The sequence below is a fragment of the Loxodonta africana genome, chromosome 9 (genome assembly GCF_030014295.1).
Source record: "Loxodonta africana isolate mLoxAfr1 chromosome 9, mLoxAfr1.hap2, whole genome shotgun sequence".
Lineage (NCBI taxonomy): Eukaryota > Metazoa > Chordata > Mammalia > Proboscidea > Elephantidae > Loxodonta > Loxodonta africana.
In genome coordinates this window covers 84149940-84166456 of record NC_087350.1, presented here as the reverse complement: position 1 = coordinate 84166456, position 16517 = coordinate 84149940, and the positions used below count along the sequence as shown (strand labels likewise).

General features: G+C 40.7%; 1 protein-coding gene across 1 annotated transcript; it reads left to right on the top strand.

Moving 5' to 3' along the window:
* The first annotated feature begins 263 nt into the window (after nt 1–263).
* CHMP5 (charged multivesicular body protein 5) lies at nt 264–15344 on the top strand. Its single transcript, XM_003407314.4, has 8 exons — nt 264–395; nt 1251–1355; nt 2827–2873; nt 4044–4137; nt 4266–4337; nt 7150–7258; nt 8768–8880; nt 12542–15344. Exons 1-8 carry the CDS (start codon nt 327–329, stop codon nt 12590–12592), a joined length of 660 nt encoding a protein of 219 aa, XP_003407362.1. The 5' UTR covers nt 264–326; the 3' UTR covers nt 12593–15344.
* Nucleotides 15345–16517: the final 1173 nt, after the last annotated feature.

The window sequence follows — 16517 nt, the reverse complement described above, 5'->3', positions numbered from 1 at the left end:
GCTCCTGCCCCACCCTATTCCGCTAAAGCCCCCTTCAGGCCCCACCCACTCAAACTGAGGCCCCACCTTGCTCATCTGAAGCCCCGCCCCACCCATGTTCCCGAGGCCCCGCCCGGCGGCCCCTCTGTCTCTCTCTCTCACCCTCACCCTCCTCCGGCTGTTTTTAACCGGGAGGCCGAGCTGAAAATCCGGAAAAAAGAATCCGGAAACTCCAGTGTGCGTATTGCGCTTGCGCATGGGGGCCGGAAGTCAAGGCCAGGCGGGCGTGACTCTATTTCCGTTTCTGGTTTTGCTCCAGTGTTTGGGTTTCTTCGCGGTCGCCCAAGATGAACCGATTCTTCGGAAAAGCAAAACCGAAGGCTCCGCCTCCCAGCCTGACTGACTGCATTGGCACGGTGGGCACTCGACCACGCGTAACTCGGCTCTGGGCCTCTGACACCCCTCCGACCCCGCCCACCCGTCACTCCGGGTCCCGACTCCTCACCCCCCACCCCCGTTCCCGGGCCCGGGAACACTTCGGCTCTCTCCACCCTGCCTTCGGCCCTACTCCTCTGTTACCCACGTCGTTCCTGACGTCACAAACCAGGGGTCTCTTACCTATCACTACCTCGTCCTATCTGCACCCAACCCGCTCTGATGCCCACTGCCTGGTCCATTCGCTCTCGCCCTGATCTCCACACCCCATTCAGCCCTGGGCCCATACACCCTTCCCACCTCGCCCAGCCCGACCTCTTACCTCTTTCCGCCTCTCACCTAGGGAACCTCTGACCTCGCTTACCTCAGGACTTTTAACTTCATACTCTATGTCCATATTACCTGGACCTCATTAACAAAATTCAGAACCCTGGCCCCTCACTTTAAGCTACCACCCCCTACCTAGGAAAAGGTATAAGATCTACAGCCCTAACAGGGATCCACTGGGCATTAGCCTGTTTCACACCCCATATGGTTGAGTCCCTTAGCATGATTAGTCTCCCACTCCAGGGGAATCTCAATTCAGCCTAGTGATTCTCACATTATTTTTCTGGCCCAACACACCCTGGAATATCAGAATCTGAGAATGGCATATTGTTTGTAAAAGCCTCCAGGTGTTTCTGGTTGGGAATGTCCCCCCCCCACTCTTGGGAATCGCTTTCCGACCTTTACCATGTATTTTTCTTCTTCCATATTCTTCTCTCTTCTTTCTGCCCCTTTCCATGTAGGCATATTGCAATAACTACCACTGCTTTTAATTTTTCCCTCCCGCTAAGGTGGATAGCCGGGCAGAATCCATTGACAAAAAGATTTCTCGACTGGATGCTGAACTAGTGAAGTATAAGGATCAGATCAAGAAGATGAGAGAGGGTCCTGCAAAGGTAAGGCAGGTGGTGGCTACTTTAGAAGGTGCTGTGACAGCCTAACTTGAGCATCCGATAGACATAGGGCCTGGTAGTAGGGGCTGGTGAGGGATACAGGAGAGATGCCCACAGTCTGATAAGGAGAAAACATATGTAAGGAATGTACACTTAAGGAGCCAGATTTGGGAGGGAGACTGGGCTGACCTGGTGGAAGAGAAGATTCTGATCACATGGCCAGAAGCATGTACAGAGGAATTAGCATCTTCTACTGAGGTGATGGCAGTCTGGAGAAGAGAGCTGGGCTGTGCTCAGAGCAGTGAGTTGTCAGGCTGGTCATGTCAGGGAAGTACAACGGACTGGTTAAGTGAGTGCTGTGATATGCTGGGAAAAAGCACTGAACTAGGTAGGCATCGGAGACCAGTGTTCTAATACTAGCATCATTACTATTATAAGCTGTGATCTTGATAAAATCACCTACCTGCCATTTTCCTTTTGTGTTGGGTAGAAAATAGAGTACTGTATTTAAGTGCATGGACTGTGGATGAAGAACTATCTTGTTTTTTCCCAGGTCCATAACTTATTAGCCATGTGACCTGGGGCAAGTTATTTAGCCTTACTGAGCCTTAATATCCCATCTGAAAAATAAGAATGATATCTACTTCATAGGGTGAGGGTTAAACAAGGTAATTCATGTGACCTGTATAGCACTATGTTTAGCACATACTACTGAGTAAATGTTAGGTATTATTATCATGTGAAAGTAATATCTGCTTTTCCATCCCCTTTGGAGGAGATGAATAAAATGTGTATGGAACAGTATAGAAAAGGGAGTGACAAGAGGCTTTTTCCAGCCATCTTAGTTGGGCAACATGAATTGAAAGGTGACCAGAGGCAGGAAAGCCCATCCAGATATGCAATGAAAGCCCAAACCATGGTGGTAGTCATGAGAATGAGATGAAAGGATCAACTTGAAAATGAGTTCTGAAAATTGTTTAACTGGATGGCTGTGCATGGGAGACAACAGAGAAAGGAAAGGTAGTATTGATGTAAAGGTTCTCAATTTGGAGATGTGAGACATTGGTGGGGCCGTTGTCAGTAATATCCAAAGTGAGAGCAGGTTGAGGAGTTTGAGCATGTTGAGTTTGAGTTTATAACTGGATGTCCAGGTAGGAAATCTCCCTAAGGCCACTGGATATACAGAAAGGGCACTGTTGGGGCAGCGGGTAGGGGTGACATTCATTGGGAAAAGGGAAAGTAGTTCAGTATACTGAGTTGTAGGATGCAAAGTCAAAACCAAGTTGAGGATTAAAGACTAGACCTTAGGACATCTGTGCTTGGGAGAGGAAGAACAGAACCCAGGAGCCACTCGCTATGTTTACTATTTTGAAGAAGAGAGTCAGTAGGTATGTGAGTTTGAGCATATGGGAGATTCAATTTATCGTATATATGTTTTCCATTTCTTTTCATTAAAATTTGTTTTTCCCCCTAGAATATGGTCAAGCAGAAAGCCTTGCGTGTTTTAAAGCAAAAACGGATGTAAGTTATGAGGATAATCTCCTTCCTACTAGTAGGTTTAACCAAAAAGGAAAGGATCTTGTATTCCTTCAGGTTTTCATACCATTTAATAAGCATTGGTGATTTAATTACAAATGTTCCTTTACATATGCAGTTAGCTGAGTTTGTTTTTCCTTGCATGTTCAGCAACATCTTTGCAGCGCTGTTCAATAGAACTTTTTGCCATGTTGGAGATATTCTATACCTGTGCTGCCCAATAAAGTAGTTATTAGCCACGTGTGGCTATTGAGCACTTGAAATGCTGCTAATATGACTAAAGAAACTAATTTTTAATTTTATTTAATTTTAACAGTTTAAATTTAAGTAGCCATACGTGACTTATAGCTACCTTATTGGACTGGTTATACCTATAGGGTTTGGTTCTCCCATTATTTAGAGTGTGCCTTCCTTGTTTTTTGTTTGTTTTTAAAGTTAGGAATTCTGAATATTTGTTTTCATCTCCCAGAATAGATATAAAAATCCTTAATTTGTTACAGGTGATTATGTTCTCATGTTTGAACAGAAGCCAGATAGTATATTTGGTGTTTACTCCTGTGGGCTGACCAGCCGAGATCCTCTGCAGGGTTCTAGAGGTCAGGCATAATCAGCTAATAAAGAACCAGAAAGATTGCTTACTGGGAAAGCAGTTTAGCTATATGTGCAAAGAGCCTTTAAAATACTCTTAACTATATAACGTGAAGAATATAAACAGTGTTAGTGAACAATACGTATAGAAATTATTGAATGGGAACCTATTTTGCTGTGCACAGTATTTTTGGTATACATTTTTTCACTCGAAAGTCAATGAAATAATCAAAAAATAGTCTTACCCTTTGCCCCAGTAATTCCACTTCTAGGAATTTATCACAAGGAAATCCTGTAAGACTATGTTGCAACATAGTAAAAAGCAAATGCTGTAATGTTAAGTGGAAAATAGTGTTATAACTAAAACATACACAAAAAAGACTGGCGGGAAACACATAAAATGATATCTGTGTTAGGGTGATTAAATTATTTTTGCCAATTTTTCTGTATGTGATTGCTTGATTTTTTTTTTCTTAAAGAAAATTCTCTTATTTAGTGTTAGAAATACTTCCTCCCTGAGGATTTCTCTCTGACTCACGTTTACCATTCTCAATTGACTCCAAAAAGGTATGAGCAGCAGCGGGACAATCTCGCCCAACAGTCGTTTAACATGGAACAAGCCAATTACACCATCCAGTCATTGAAGGATACCAAGACCACGGTAATCCCAAAGGACCTTTTTCCCATAAGTTTTAAAAATTGTTTATTCTTGTGCTCTTTTCACATGGTTTTTAGAAGACGGTATACCCAACAGGCTTTCTAAGACAGTTTTCATTTATCTTTTTTTAGGTCGATGCTATGAAACTGGGAGTAAAAGAAATGAAGAAAGCGTATAAGCAAGTGAAAATTGACCAGATAGAGGTAAGATGTGTAGTAATTTCCAAAAGAATCCAAATGAATATGTATGTGATGGGAAGGGTACAGATAAAGGATTGACTCTCCAGACTGCCACTTACTGGTAGAGTAAATTTGGGAAAGGGTACCAAAGGTCTGTTTCCTCACAGGCAACAATCATAACACCACATTTAGTTATAAGGATGGAATAAATGAACTTAGGTTTTTTTATGTGTCTAAGTGCACAAAGCCTCACACATAATAAGCACCTAATAAATATCTGCCATTATTTCCAACTCACATCATAATTTTTCGTCTGTTTCCTCAGTTATAAAGTATTGACATTACTACTTATCTTGGAAACCCTGGTGGTGTAGTGGTTAAGTGCTACAGTTAAAGGGTTGGCAGTTTGAATCCTCCAGGCCCTCCTTTGAAACTCTATGGGGCAGTTCTACTCTGTCCTATAAGGCCGCTATGAGTTGGAATTGACTCGATGGCACTGGGTTTGGTTTGTTTTGGTTACTTATTTCCCATGACCGTCATGAGTAGTTAAATGAAGATACATATATGAAGTGCTTAACGTAGTTTCAGGTATAGAGCTGGTTATTTTTAACAATAGTATCATTAGGTCTTTAATATTAACATTTCTTTTTGGGATCAGATTTTGGTTGGGGAGGTGAGCCCTAAGAGCTTGGTTGCTCTCAACTCTGTAGTGAACACGCAGATGACAGTGATAGCAGAGGAAGTGAGTGGTACTGGCCAGTGGAAAGAGGCTTCCTTTCAGCGTGTATGATAGTGCTCTTTACGTCCACCCCCTTGACTAGAATGTCTTTTTCTATGAGGGCAGGGACTTGATGTTGTTCGCCGTTGTATCCCTAATGCCTAGAACTGGCTCAGAAAGTATTTGTTGGTTGATAAATGCATGAACAAAAGGCTATTAAGGGAGATCAATTAGTACTGCTCAATTCAGCAGTGTTTGTTGGGTGAGCACTTATTACCATGGCCTGGGCATTTTTCTGCCAGGTGTCTCTGGCAGTGGTGGTCATTAGTAGGAGAGAAGGCTTTGCCATTTCACCCTAACTTTTTTCAAGGATCCCTCATAAGACTGCCCTTGGCCATTTTCCTAATCCTCTGCCAGTCTCTGCCTACATGGAGTTAAGTTCAGTAACCTCCTCCAGGAGATTCTCTGAGAATAATGTCTTGTGTATGGTTGTCTTATTTGTGCAATACCATTCAGTAATAAAATGTAGTGTAAGGGAATTTTATTTTCTGCTTAGGGTTCTCTGTGTTTTGAATAGAGCCATTTAATATGAACAAAATAGAAACTTTGGTCTTACTGGTTTTTTTGTATGTTTCTCCAACTCACCTGTGGTTGTCTGTCTCCCTGCGTAATTATCCTTTTCTGTCCCCCAGTAGTTTGCCAGATGACAGGTTGAGAGCCCCTTTCCAACTCTTGGTGTGTATGTGTGACTGTCTTGTGTTTCATCTTATGGTTGGGCTGTGTATTTTGAATTTCATCTGTTAGATTTATTTTCCTAAAGTACTTGTAAACCATTTTCATTGTTTTATAGCTCTCATTTTTTATTTTGCCTTCGTGTGTGTGTGTCTGTTTTCTGTTCTATTTTTAGTTTCTGCACATCAGTGTTGCTTTAATTTAGTCCTTGTATTTGTTTTCATTGCCTTCGTTTGTTTATCCAGTATTGAACCGACTAACTCCTTGAGTGAATGATTTTCTTCTGAATCTGTCTTGGAGCCTGTTGCTAGGAATTCTATTTATGGGTGGTTTTGGGAGATCTGTCTTTATATGTAATAACGTAGTATAAATTGACTTGATTAGTTTATTCTATTTTTGCTCTTTTGATTATTTCAGCCAGTGCTTCTCTGGATAGCAGAATGTTATATGTGTACGTTGTGGTAGATTGGCACTTGGAAATGCAGAAAAGCAAAGCTTTTTCTTTTAAAAAAAAGTTTTTCTCTGTCTTACTTTGTACCCTTTTCCCTTTCGTATTGAAAAATAACCATAGTACTCTGATTTAGGGGCCGGGAACAAGCTTTTAGATCTTTTATGTTGCTTTAGAAATTCCAAACGACAAAGGTGCTGATTTGGACTTTCTGCATTATCGACACTAGTCCATCTCCCTCTGCGTGGGATTTCAGTGTAGGAAGAGCGTATTGTCCTACACATTCTTAGCACAAAAAAAGCAATAGTAACTACGACTAACATGTATAGTATTAAGTGTTTAGTTTTTACATATGTTATTACAATAAATCCTTTAATAATCTCATAAGGTTTGGCTATTAATGATCCCCCCCAACGTGTCTGTCAGTTTGTTGTACTGTGGGGGCTTCCATGTTGATGTGATGCTGGAAGCTATGCCACCAGTATTCAGATACCAGCAGGGTCACCCATGGAGGACAGGTTTCAGCTGAGCTTCCACACTAAGACAGACTAAGAAGAAGGACTCGGCAGTCTACTTCTGAAAAGCACTAGCCAGTGAAAACCTTATGATTAGCAGTGGAACATTGTCTGATACAGTGCTGGAAGATGAACCCCCCAGGTCGGACGGCACTCAGAAGATGACTGGGGAAGAGCTGCCTCCTCAAAGTAAAGTCGACCTTAATGGCGTGGATGGAGTAAAGCTTTCGGGACCTATGAGTCGGAACCGGCTCGACGGCACCTAATGACAACAACAACATTAATGCTCCCAGTTATGTGTCAGGCATTTATGTTTTTAAAAGTTGCTCACTACTAAGATTCCGAGGAGAGAGTAGAGGAGGGGGGTAGTCAGAGGTAAATGGTAAAAAATCAATGAGAACCCTGCTACTTATATTTCTGTAGGATCTACAAGACCAGCTGGAGGATATGATGGAAGACGCAAATGAAATCCAAGAAGCGCTGAGCCGTAGTTATGGCACCCCAGAGTTAGATGAAGATGACCTAGAAGCAGGTATGTTACAGGAAAAGCAATATATACCTAGTTTTAGAGTCTGAAAATTACATCTGCCTCGGCCCTTTTCTCAAATGCTGGTGAAAATTTTTATCAGTGTTTCCTGAGAGTTAGTTTGTGGTATAGTCTTTGGCAAAGAGATTGTGAGGCAGCCACATCACATGTGTGTTCTCCACCAGCAACTCTGGGATGGACAAACTCTGAAGGAAGGTTTCAGCAAAGGCCCCTACTGCCTGGTGTCTATGCTTCCCTCAGCACTGCCTTTCCTTGGTGTTTCCTTTTGATTTTGTTTTCCTCTTCCTACCTGTAGTCTTCTCCCTCAAAACAGAAGCAGATCAAGGAACAATCATTGGCAAATACTTAGTGTGTATCTCCTGTACACCAGGCACTGTGCCAGGTGCTGGAGGTTCAGCACTGAAGAAAACAAACATGATCCCTGCATTCATGAAGTTTTTCCTCTAGCAGGGGTGAGAAATATAAACTGCTTGTTTCAAGCACATAATTAACTACAAGAACAAAAATATTAGGAAGGACAAGTATGAGGTACCATATGAGCACAAAGCAGGGAAGTCTAACCTAGCTGGAGGTGAGGAGAAGGCAAGGGCCATTTTCTTGAAGGTACATTTAGCCTGAGGCCTGAAGTATGAGTAGGTGTTAAGATGAAAAATGGAGGAGGTAAGTGGCCTCAGGAACAGAGTCTAGAAGTTACTGCCTTAGTCCGTGTGGGAGATGATGGTAGCTGAGGCTAGGGTGGTGGTAGCAGAAACAGAGAGAAGTGGGCAGATTGAAGAACTGTTTGGGAGGTTGAATAAGACTTAATGATTGGTTGTGGAAGAAGAGGGAGGCGTCAGGACAGCTGTCAGTTTCTAGCATGAGTAACACTGGGTTTTCTGTCACATGATTCTGTCATGTCATGTTACTGCTTTTTACTCTCTACACATTCTTTTTCTGCCTAGAATCTTTCCTTTTTCCCCTGTTCCTTTATTTTTGTATATCCTATTTTTAGTTTCCCCTGATGAGTCTCTACCTGCTATTGTCATTCCTCCTGGCCACTTTCAACTCCCTTAAACATAGCGTTATTTTCAGAGCCTTTTTTCATGTAATGGCAGTGGCCGCTCAGTATATAACAATCTATGCATCCTTTCACTTCCCTCTTTCTAGTTCATGAAAAGGGAGAGAGAATTTCTCTTATTTGTTGGGCTCAAAGTTTTTGAGCTCGAATTGGCCGACTAATAACCCTAGATGCTTCTCATGAAGACTAGGGCCTTAGAGACCTCTGGGGTTTGGTTGTTTTGTTTGTTTTATTTTGATCTTTGTTTTTCGTAGATTTCACCATATTAGTTCCTTTGAAATTTTCTTACACTGGTCATTTCTATTTCGAGAATAGAAATTAATTCTTTTTGTATTTAAATTTTCATTTTACTACAAATAATATGTTTAACTGTCTTAACATTAGCAGCCCATTTTCTTGCTTACATTTGTTTTGAAATGTTGACATTTCAATCTCAGAACTGGATGCACTGGGTGATGAGCTTCTGGCTGATGAAGACAGCTCGTATTTAGATGAAGCAGCATCTGCACCTGCAATTCCTGAAGGTGTGCCCACTGACACAAAGAATAAGGTTAGAGCTTTTTCTGTATGTAGTTTCTCTGCAAAATGATAAAGGTTTATGTCTGACTTCCAGCCTGGGAACCTAAAATATAGTCTTGAGTTAGGAAAGACAGTCTCAGTCATTATTTTGGGAACCTTTTAAAAGCCCAGTTTTTCGTATTGAATTATGAACAGGTTATGTCACTGACCATTTGTATAATATACAAAATCACCCTTGTGAGCTTACACTGGATACCATCTACATATTTTATTTTGTTTTTTTAACCACTTCCTGGAAAAGCATCAGCAGCACATGGCAAGAACCAGGTGGAAGTGTAAAAGAAACTCACACTGTCCAGACACACTAGTTAAATTATAGGGTGGATTTTTTTTTAATTGGGGATTAACAGTTTAAGTATAAAACTTAAAGGAAAGATTTTGATTCAAAAAGGTAATAGACTCAGGACACCTAGGTATGAGTCTCAGCTCTGTCATTAGCTATAAGACGTTGAGCATATCACTTAGCTTCTTTGAGCTTTTCTGTAAAATGCAGATGATTATTTCTCATAATTGCTGCATAGATCAGATTAGATCTTATATGTGAAAGGGTTTTGCAAACTTAAAGCTCTGTCCGGATGTACATTGTTGTCATTATTATCGAGTATTTTATTGCTGATGAGATCCTGTACACTCCATCTTAGTTCCTGGTATAATGTATCATTTTTTCTAGTTCCATGGGACATATATCACCCTGGCGTTTGCGTTATCTCTCAACATGCACATTGAATGTGCACAATGTGGTCCAAAGAATCCTTGAGTGAGAATCAGTCCCGCTCTGCCTTTATTCACTGTGTGACTTTGAGCAAATTAGAAATTCATGTTTTATCTCGAACCTTGTTCATTTTTCCATTTTTCCTATCTGTCAAATGTGGGGGCAAAAGGTATGAAGTAGGTAATTTCTTAGGTCCCTTACAGCTAATTTCCACGAACGTGTGTCTTCCCTATTATACCTTCCCTTCTTCCTTAAGCCTGGGATGGTCTAACCTTTCTCTACTGTCTCCCCATGCCAACCTTTCTGCCTGCTTTAAGGTTCCAAGTGCATAAGTTGGTTTTTCTCAGCACACCAGAAAATGTTTATTAACACTACCAGGTCTACTTTTTCAGATCCCTAGTAACAAGTCCCTGAGGCGTCTATGTTATTTATACTTTTAGAAAAAGAATGCGTGCATGTCTATGAAATTAAGTTGGCTGATGGTGCTCTTTAGCGCTTCTGTATCTTTGTTGTGTTTCTTCCTAGATGTTCTGTCCTTTACTGAGAGTGGTGTGCTGAAGTCTCCTACTGTTATTGTGGAACTGTCAGTTTTTGTTTTCAGTGCTGTTAAGTTTGTTTTATGTATTTTGGAGCCCTGTTATTGGGTACATAGATGTTTATTATGGTTAAGTGTTCATGGTGGATCATCTGTTTAATCATTATATAGTGTCCTCCTTTGTCTTTTATGGGGGACTTTGTTTTAAAGTCTGTCTTATCCGAGATTAGTATTGCCACTGCTGCTGTTTTTTGGTAGTTATTTGCTTGACATTTTTTTTTCCATCCTTTGATTTTTAATAAATTTACATCTTTGTTTCTAAGGTGTGTCTCTTGTAGTCAGCGATGTTATTTCTGCTTTTAGAAGGTCACAAGCTTATTGAGTGAAATGTACTGTTGAGATGGGTTTTCATAATTGATAGTACTATCGCTGTCTGTGATTTTGTAGTAAAGGATGATATGGAAGTGAGTGCCTGTCTCCGGGCATTCCTCGTTCAAGGATTTGAGAGGCTACAAAAGGCATTGGTTCAGTTTAGAGATCAGAGTGAAAATGCAAATCTGAAGGCAAGGACTAACTCCTCAGCCTTTCCTCCTTGACCCTCCCAGCCAGTGGCATCACTAGCTAGGTGGGGAAAGCACTGGGTAGCACTGTCAGAGGAGATGACACCGAAATGACTGTCAGTAATTTTTTTTTTTTTATTTATTGTGCTTTAGGTGAAAGTTTACAGCTCAAGTTAATTTCTCATACAAAAATTTATACACATGTTGTTATGTGACCCTAGTTACAATCCCTATAATGTGATAGCACATTCTCCCTTTCCACCCTGGGTTTCCCGTGTCCATTCAACCAGCATCTGTCCCTTTCTGCCTTCTCATCCTGCCTTCAGACAGGAGCTGCCCATTTAGTCCATGTATCTACTTGAACTAAGAAGCACACTTTTCATGAATATTATTTTGTGTTTTATAGTCCAGTCTAGTCTTTGTCTGAAGAGTTGGCTTTAGGAATGGTTTTAGTTCTGGGCTAACAGTTTGGAGGCCGTGGCCGTGGGGGTCCCTCCAGTCTCAGACCATTAAGTCTGACCTTTTTACGCGAATGTGAGTTCTGCACCACAGTTTTCTCCAGCTCCATCAAGGACTCTCTTTTGTGTTCCCTGTCAGGGTTGTCATTGGTGGTAGCTGGGCACCATCTAGTTCTTCTGGTCTCAGGCTGATAGAGTCTCTGGTTTATGTGGCCCTTTTGTCTCTTGAGCTCATATTTTCCTTGTGTCTTTGGTGTTCTTCATTTTCCTTAGCTCCATGTGGGTTGGAACCAATTGATACATCTTAGATGGCCGATCACAAGCTTTTAAGACCGCAGATACCACTCACCAAAGTGGGATGCAGAGCATTTTCTTAATAAACTTTGTTATGCCAATTGACCTAGTTGTCCCCTGAAACCATGGTCCCCAGGCCCCTGCCCCTGCTACTCTGTCCCTTGAAGTGTTTGGTTGTATTCAGGAAACTTCTTAGCTTCCGGTTTCGTCCAGTTGTGCTGACTTCCCCTGTATTGTGTGTTGCCTTTCCCTTCACCTAAGATAATTCTTATCTACTATCTAGTTAGTGAATTTCCCTCTCCCTCCCTCCCCACCCTCATAACCATTAAAGAATGTTTTCTTCTGTGTTTACGCCTTTTCTTGAGTTCTTGTAATAGTGGTCTCATATAATATTTGTCTGTAAAACTTTTGTGCAGTGTTTCCACAGAAATATGTCATTTTTTTTAATAAAAATATCCCTATAGTTATAACAACAAAAATTTTTTTTCGTAAGCCCAGCTTATGTGTGTCAGTATACCTACAAGGCTAAAACTCTATGCTAATTTACTTTTGCATCTTGTGATGTGCTGTCATTATTACCCAATTACCATGATGCTTTGAGTCACGTGGTTTTGTCTGCACAGTGTACAAGCATGTGCTGTTTTCGTTGCTGCCGGTGTTTTTATAGTCTCTGATTTTGTCATATTTTCTGGTGTATTAGCTACAATATTATGGTAATTAGCATGAGGGAGGTGACATCATGAGTTGCTGCACTGGGCGACAACAGCCCTAGTGATGCCACTGCTCCCAGCCTCCTTTTCCTTTTCTAGGTTTACTCTTATGTTTCTTTTTCTCCATCTTTCACCTGCTTTGCTCTTCCTTTACTCTGCCAAGGATCACCCTTATGATCCTTTCCAGTTCTTTTCCTGGTTCATCACTTTCCCCTTTACCTTTCATAAAAAAGCTTTCATCTTCTGAGTGGGATTTTAGTTTTGATTGATAAATACTTGGAAACTAGCTTTTAATACTAAACGTTTGTAATCATTTTATATAAGTTGAAAAATAGTGGCACTAAACATGCATCTCTTTCACAGGATGGAGTGTTGGTGGATGAATTTGGTTTGCCACAGATCCCTGCTTCATAGACTTCCGTCATTCAAACACATTGTGTCAAAGGAACATGTATTCTGGGAACTGGGAAATATCTTTCCAAATTTACCATAACAGAGTTAGGTTTCTTTCCTTTCTTTGAAGGAAAAGTTAATAACGTTGCTCTTTTCTTTTTTTTTCCGTTGAGAGACTCATCGCTGGGGGATGTTTTCTTTGTGCTAAATTTTGATTCTTTTCTCTTATGAAAGACTAACTTAAAAATATCATGGCTATGTAAGACCTGTTTTCATTCATTAATAATTGAAATAAAATGAAGGAAATGGGAATCTTTAAATTTTATGAAAATGTAACTCCACAACCTCAAAATGACCTGATGTAATGATAAGACAAGATGAGATTATTGGGACTGTTCATATTATGATTCAAAACCATTATCTCTTGTAGCATTGTAGCTTGCTTAAAAATGATGGCCTTTTTTGATGGGTTTTGTTGTGTGTCTTGTGAGCAAGTCATTAATGTGTCCAGTGTTGGAATGGAATTCTCACTACTGTTTCATGAGTGGATATTTTGATTCTATGGTTCTTTCAGTATTACAGCCTGACTTGTAACCAATAATGAATATTTCTTGAATATTTAATGTATAGGACATTTATTTATACTTAATAAATATTTTTCAAAAGGATGTAATTTTAATAATATCACTTCAGCCTAAAAACTCCACTACAGAAACCAAGTTTAACCAGTAGTATAGTGGTATATTGGAAAGAGCAAAGAACAGTCCAGGCAGTGGGTCTACTAACTACTATAACAGGCTTCTGCAGTTGTGCAGCTTCTCAAATGCCTGGCTTCTGCAGCACACGTGGCTTCTTTAGCACCCAGCTTTTGCAGTTTATGGTAGCCAGCAGTCAGAGGCTTCCCCTGGCACCCCCCTTAAGTGGTTTGGTAGCAGAGAGCCTCTGGTGAAACATTTCCCCATGAATGGTGAATGGCCTTTCCTGGTACCCTAGAGGGTGGATCTTTGGTAAGTCTCATCAGGATGCCAGTGACTTCTCTGCAATCCCGTGAGCTGTAGCCAAGCCTTCTCTAACAAGGTCTGCATCTTCAGTTCCAGTGGCTCTTCCTTGGATACTGTCTCAGCCCTAGGGGTAGTGACTGCTCCTTAAATTTGCTAATCTGGTATTCTTTAGAGTTCTCTTTACTTCTTACTAGCCAATCCCTTGTTACAGTTAATAGTCATTTAAGTAAAGTTTCCCTGTTCAAAATACTGTGTAGTTTCTCTCTCTTGATTGGATTCAGACCCATATACCTGGTAATTTCTAAAGGTGACAATAAGGTTTGATGAAATTAGTCACAATTAAGAATTTATATTCAACATCAAAGGACAAAGTTAATATACTTAATGGAATGGAAGAAGGCAATCGAAATGTCTAAAACTGACAAGAAACTGATACCTAGAATATTCAAGAAACTGGCAGATAAAGAAAAATACAGCAACCCCAACCGAAAAATGGGCAGTGGATATCAATAAGCGATTTAACAAGAGGAAACCCAAAAAACCATCAAGAATGTGAATAAGGAGGCATGGTCTGTGGGTCCCTGAGGTGTAATGGTGGGCTTGTGGACCCAGGCTGGGTGGCCCAGGTCACTGGCCGTGCCACCACAGCTGCCATACTGCCTGCATCCAGGCTCCCACGGCCGGCCCTGCCACCACTTTGGTGGTATTAGATTATGTTTCTGATGAACACAGAATCCACATGGCTTTCCTTTCCTTTGATGGGAAATGAGCATTTGTTAAGATTTTCAGTGAATGAAACTGACTGGACTTTTTGAGCTCATCAATAAACATGAGTGGTACCAAACCTGATGTTTTGTGGGCACGCCAGGTTGATAGGTTTATTGTATGTGACTTTGAACTAAGCCTTTATCACGTGGAATCTACTGTGAATTCAGAACTCAAAGCTGGATCTTTGTGTTTATCTGAAGACTTCATGTACGTTAATCAGTTGCAGTTGAGTAGATTCCGACTTGGCGATCCCATGTGTGTCAGAACTATGCTCCATGGGGTTTTCGATGACTGATTTTTTGGCCAGGACTTACTTTCGAGGCACCTCTGGGTGAACTCCAGCCTTCAGCTTTTCAGTTAGCATGTTAACTATTTGCACCAACTAGGGACTCAATAAATTCAAGTGCATCTTATTAAAAAATATAAATATATGACCACTAGGTATATACCCAAAAGACTTGAAAGCAGAGACTGAAATAGAGACTTGTATACTAATGTTCATTGTAGCACTGTAACACTATTCACAATAGCTAAAGGTGGAAACAACCTAAATGCCCATCAACAGATGAATAAACAAAATGTGGTCCACACATACAATAAAACACTACTCAGCCAGTAGGAGAAATGAAGTCTCGATACATGCTACAATATGGATGGAGTTTGAAGACATTATGCTGAGCGAAAAATCAATCGCAAAAGGACAAATACTATATGACCTCACTTAGATAAAAAGACAAGAAAAGGCAAATGTATAGAGACCAAAGTTTATTAGTGGTTACCAGGGACAGAGGAAGGGGAGTGGGCGGTTATTGCTTATGGAGTACTGAGTTTCGGTTTAGGGTGATGGGAAAATCTCATTGCACATCCAATTATTGTTAAGTGGTGTCAGTAAGTTGTATACCTGTACAAAGTTGAATTGGCAAAAGTTGTGTGGCAAATATACCTACGAAAACGACCAAAAAAAAAAAAAAAGTAGCCTCTGAGGCTGCTTATGTACAAGAAAACACTTCATGGGATTTGGTTCCTTGGTTCGGAGGTTTAGGGTCATAGTTTCATGGGACATTCCAGTTAATTGGCCTAATGTGTTTAGTGCTTCTGTTCTACCTCCTAGTTCCTTGTGTAGTTCCTGGGATTTTAAAAGCTTGCCAGTGGCTATCCAAAGCACAATTGGTCTGTATTCACCTAAAGCAACAGAAGGAGAGTCCGGAATCCAAAAACCAAACCCACTGCTCTCCAGTAGATTCCAACTCAAAGCATCCCCATAGGGTTTCCAAGGCTGTAAATCTCTACAGAAGCAGACTACCACATCTTTCTCCCACTTTCTTTTGTTTAATAGCCCACTGCTTTAACCATTGTACCACCAGGGCTCCTTAGAGTTACGAATAGGAGGAAATGGAATGTATGGCTAATTTCATCCATGAACAACTGCCTCCTTTGCCATGAGACCAGAAGAACTGGATGGTGCCTGGCTACCATTACTGAACATTTTGATCAAAGATTCTATAGAAGAATCCTTACCAAAAGAGGGAAAATTCAGAACAACATAAATTCTCACGGACTCCAGACTTTCTGGAGCCATGGAGGCTGGATGAACTCCTGAAACTATTGCCCTGACTGAGATAATCTTTAAACAGTAAATCAAAAATACCCCCTGAAAACCAAACAATAGTTTAGCTTAACAAGTAAAGAATGTCTGTCTTGAGCATTATGCTCTTTTAAGAACTATATGGGATCAAATTGACAAGAGCCACTGGAAAGATTAGACAGGAACCTTAGGGGGTAGAGAGTTTGTTAATGGAGGAGGAACAACTCAGAAAAGGAGGGTGAAAATGGTTGCACAACTCGAAGAATGTCATCAATTTCAACGAATTGTACATGTAGAAACTGTTGAACTGATTATGTTTTGCCGCGTATATTCTCAAGAACAACAAAATAAAGTTAAGAATATGAATAAATGGTCAACAGAAATGCAAATTAAAACAATGAGCTATCATATTACACAAGTTGGTTCGGCAAAAGTCTGGAAGCTGGATAATGGTTACATCACAACTCTACCTCAGATCTGTCCTTTTCTCTCCATCACATTTGCCTAGACCAGGGCCACCATAATCTTCTTCATTAGCCTAATACAAAAATGTAACGGTCTACTCATTTCAGCACCCCCGCGCATTTCATTC

What these genes read in the sequence shown, in the direction of transcription:
- CHMP5 (XM_003407314.4), top strand. Translation starts at nt 327, where the DNA reads ATGAACCGATTCTTCGGAAAAGCAAAACCGAAGGCTCCGCCTCCCAGC. An exon ending in TGACTGACTGCATTGGCACG is followed by an intron (nt 396 to 1,250) that starts GTGGGCACTCGA and finishes CCTCCCGCTAAG; the next exon opens with GTGGATAGCCGGGCAGAATC. An exon ending in TGAAGATGACCTAGAAGCAG is followed by an intron (nt 7,259 to 8,767) that starts GTATGTTACAGG and finishes TTTCAATCTCAG; the next exon opens with AACTGGATGCACTGGGTGAT.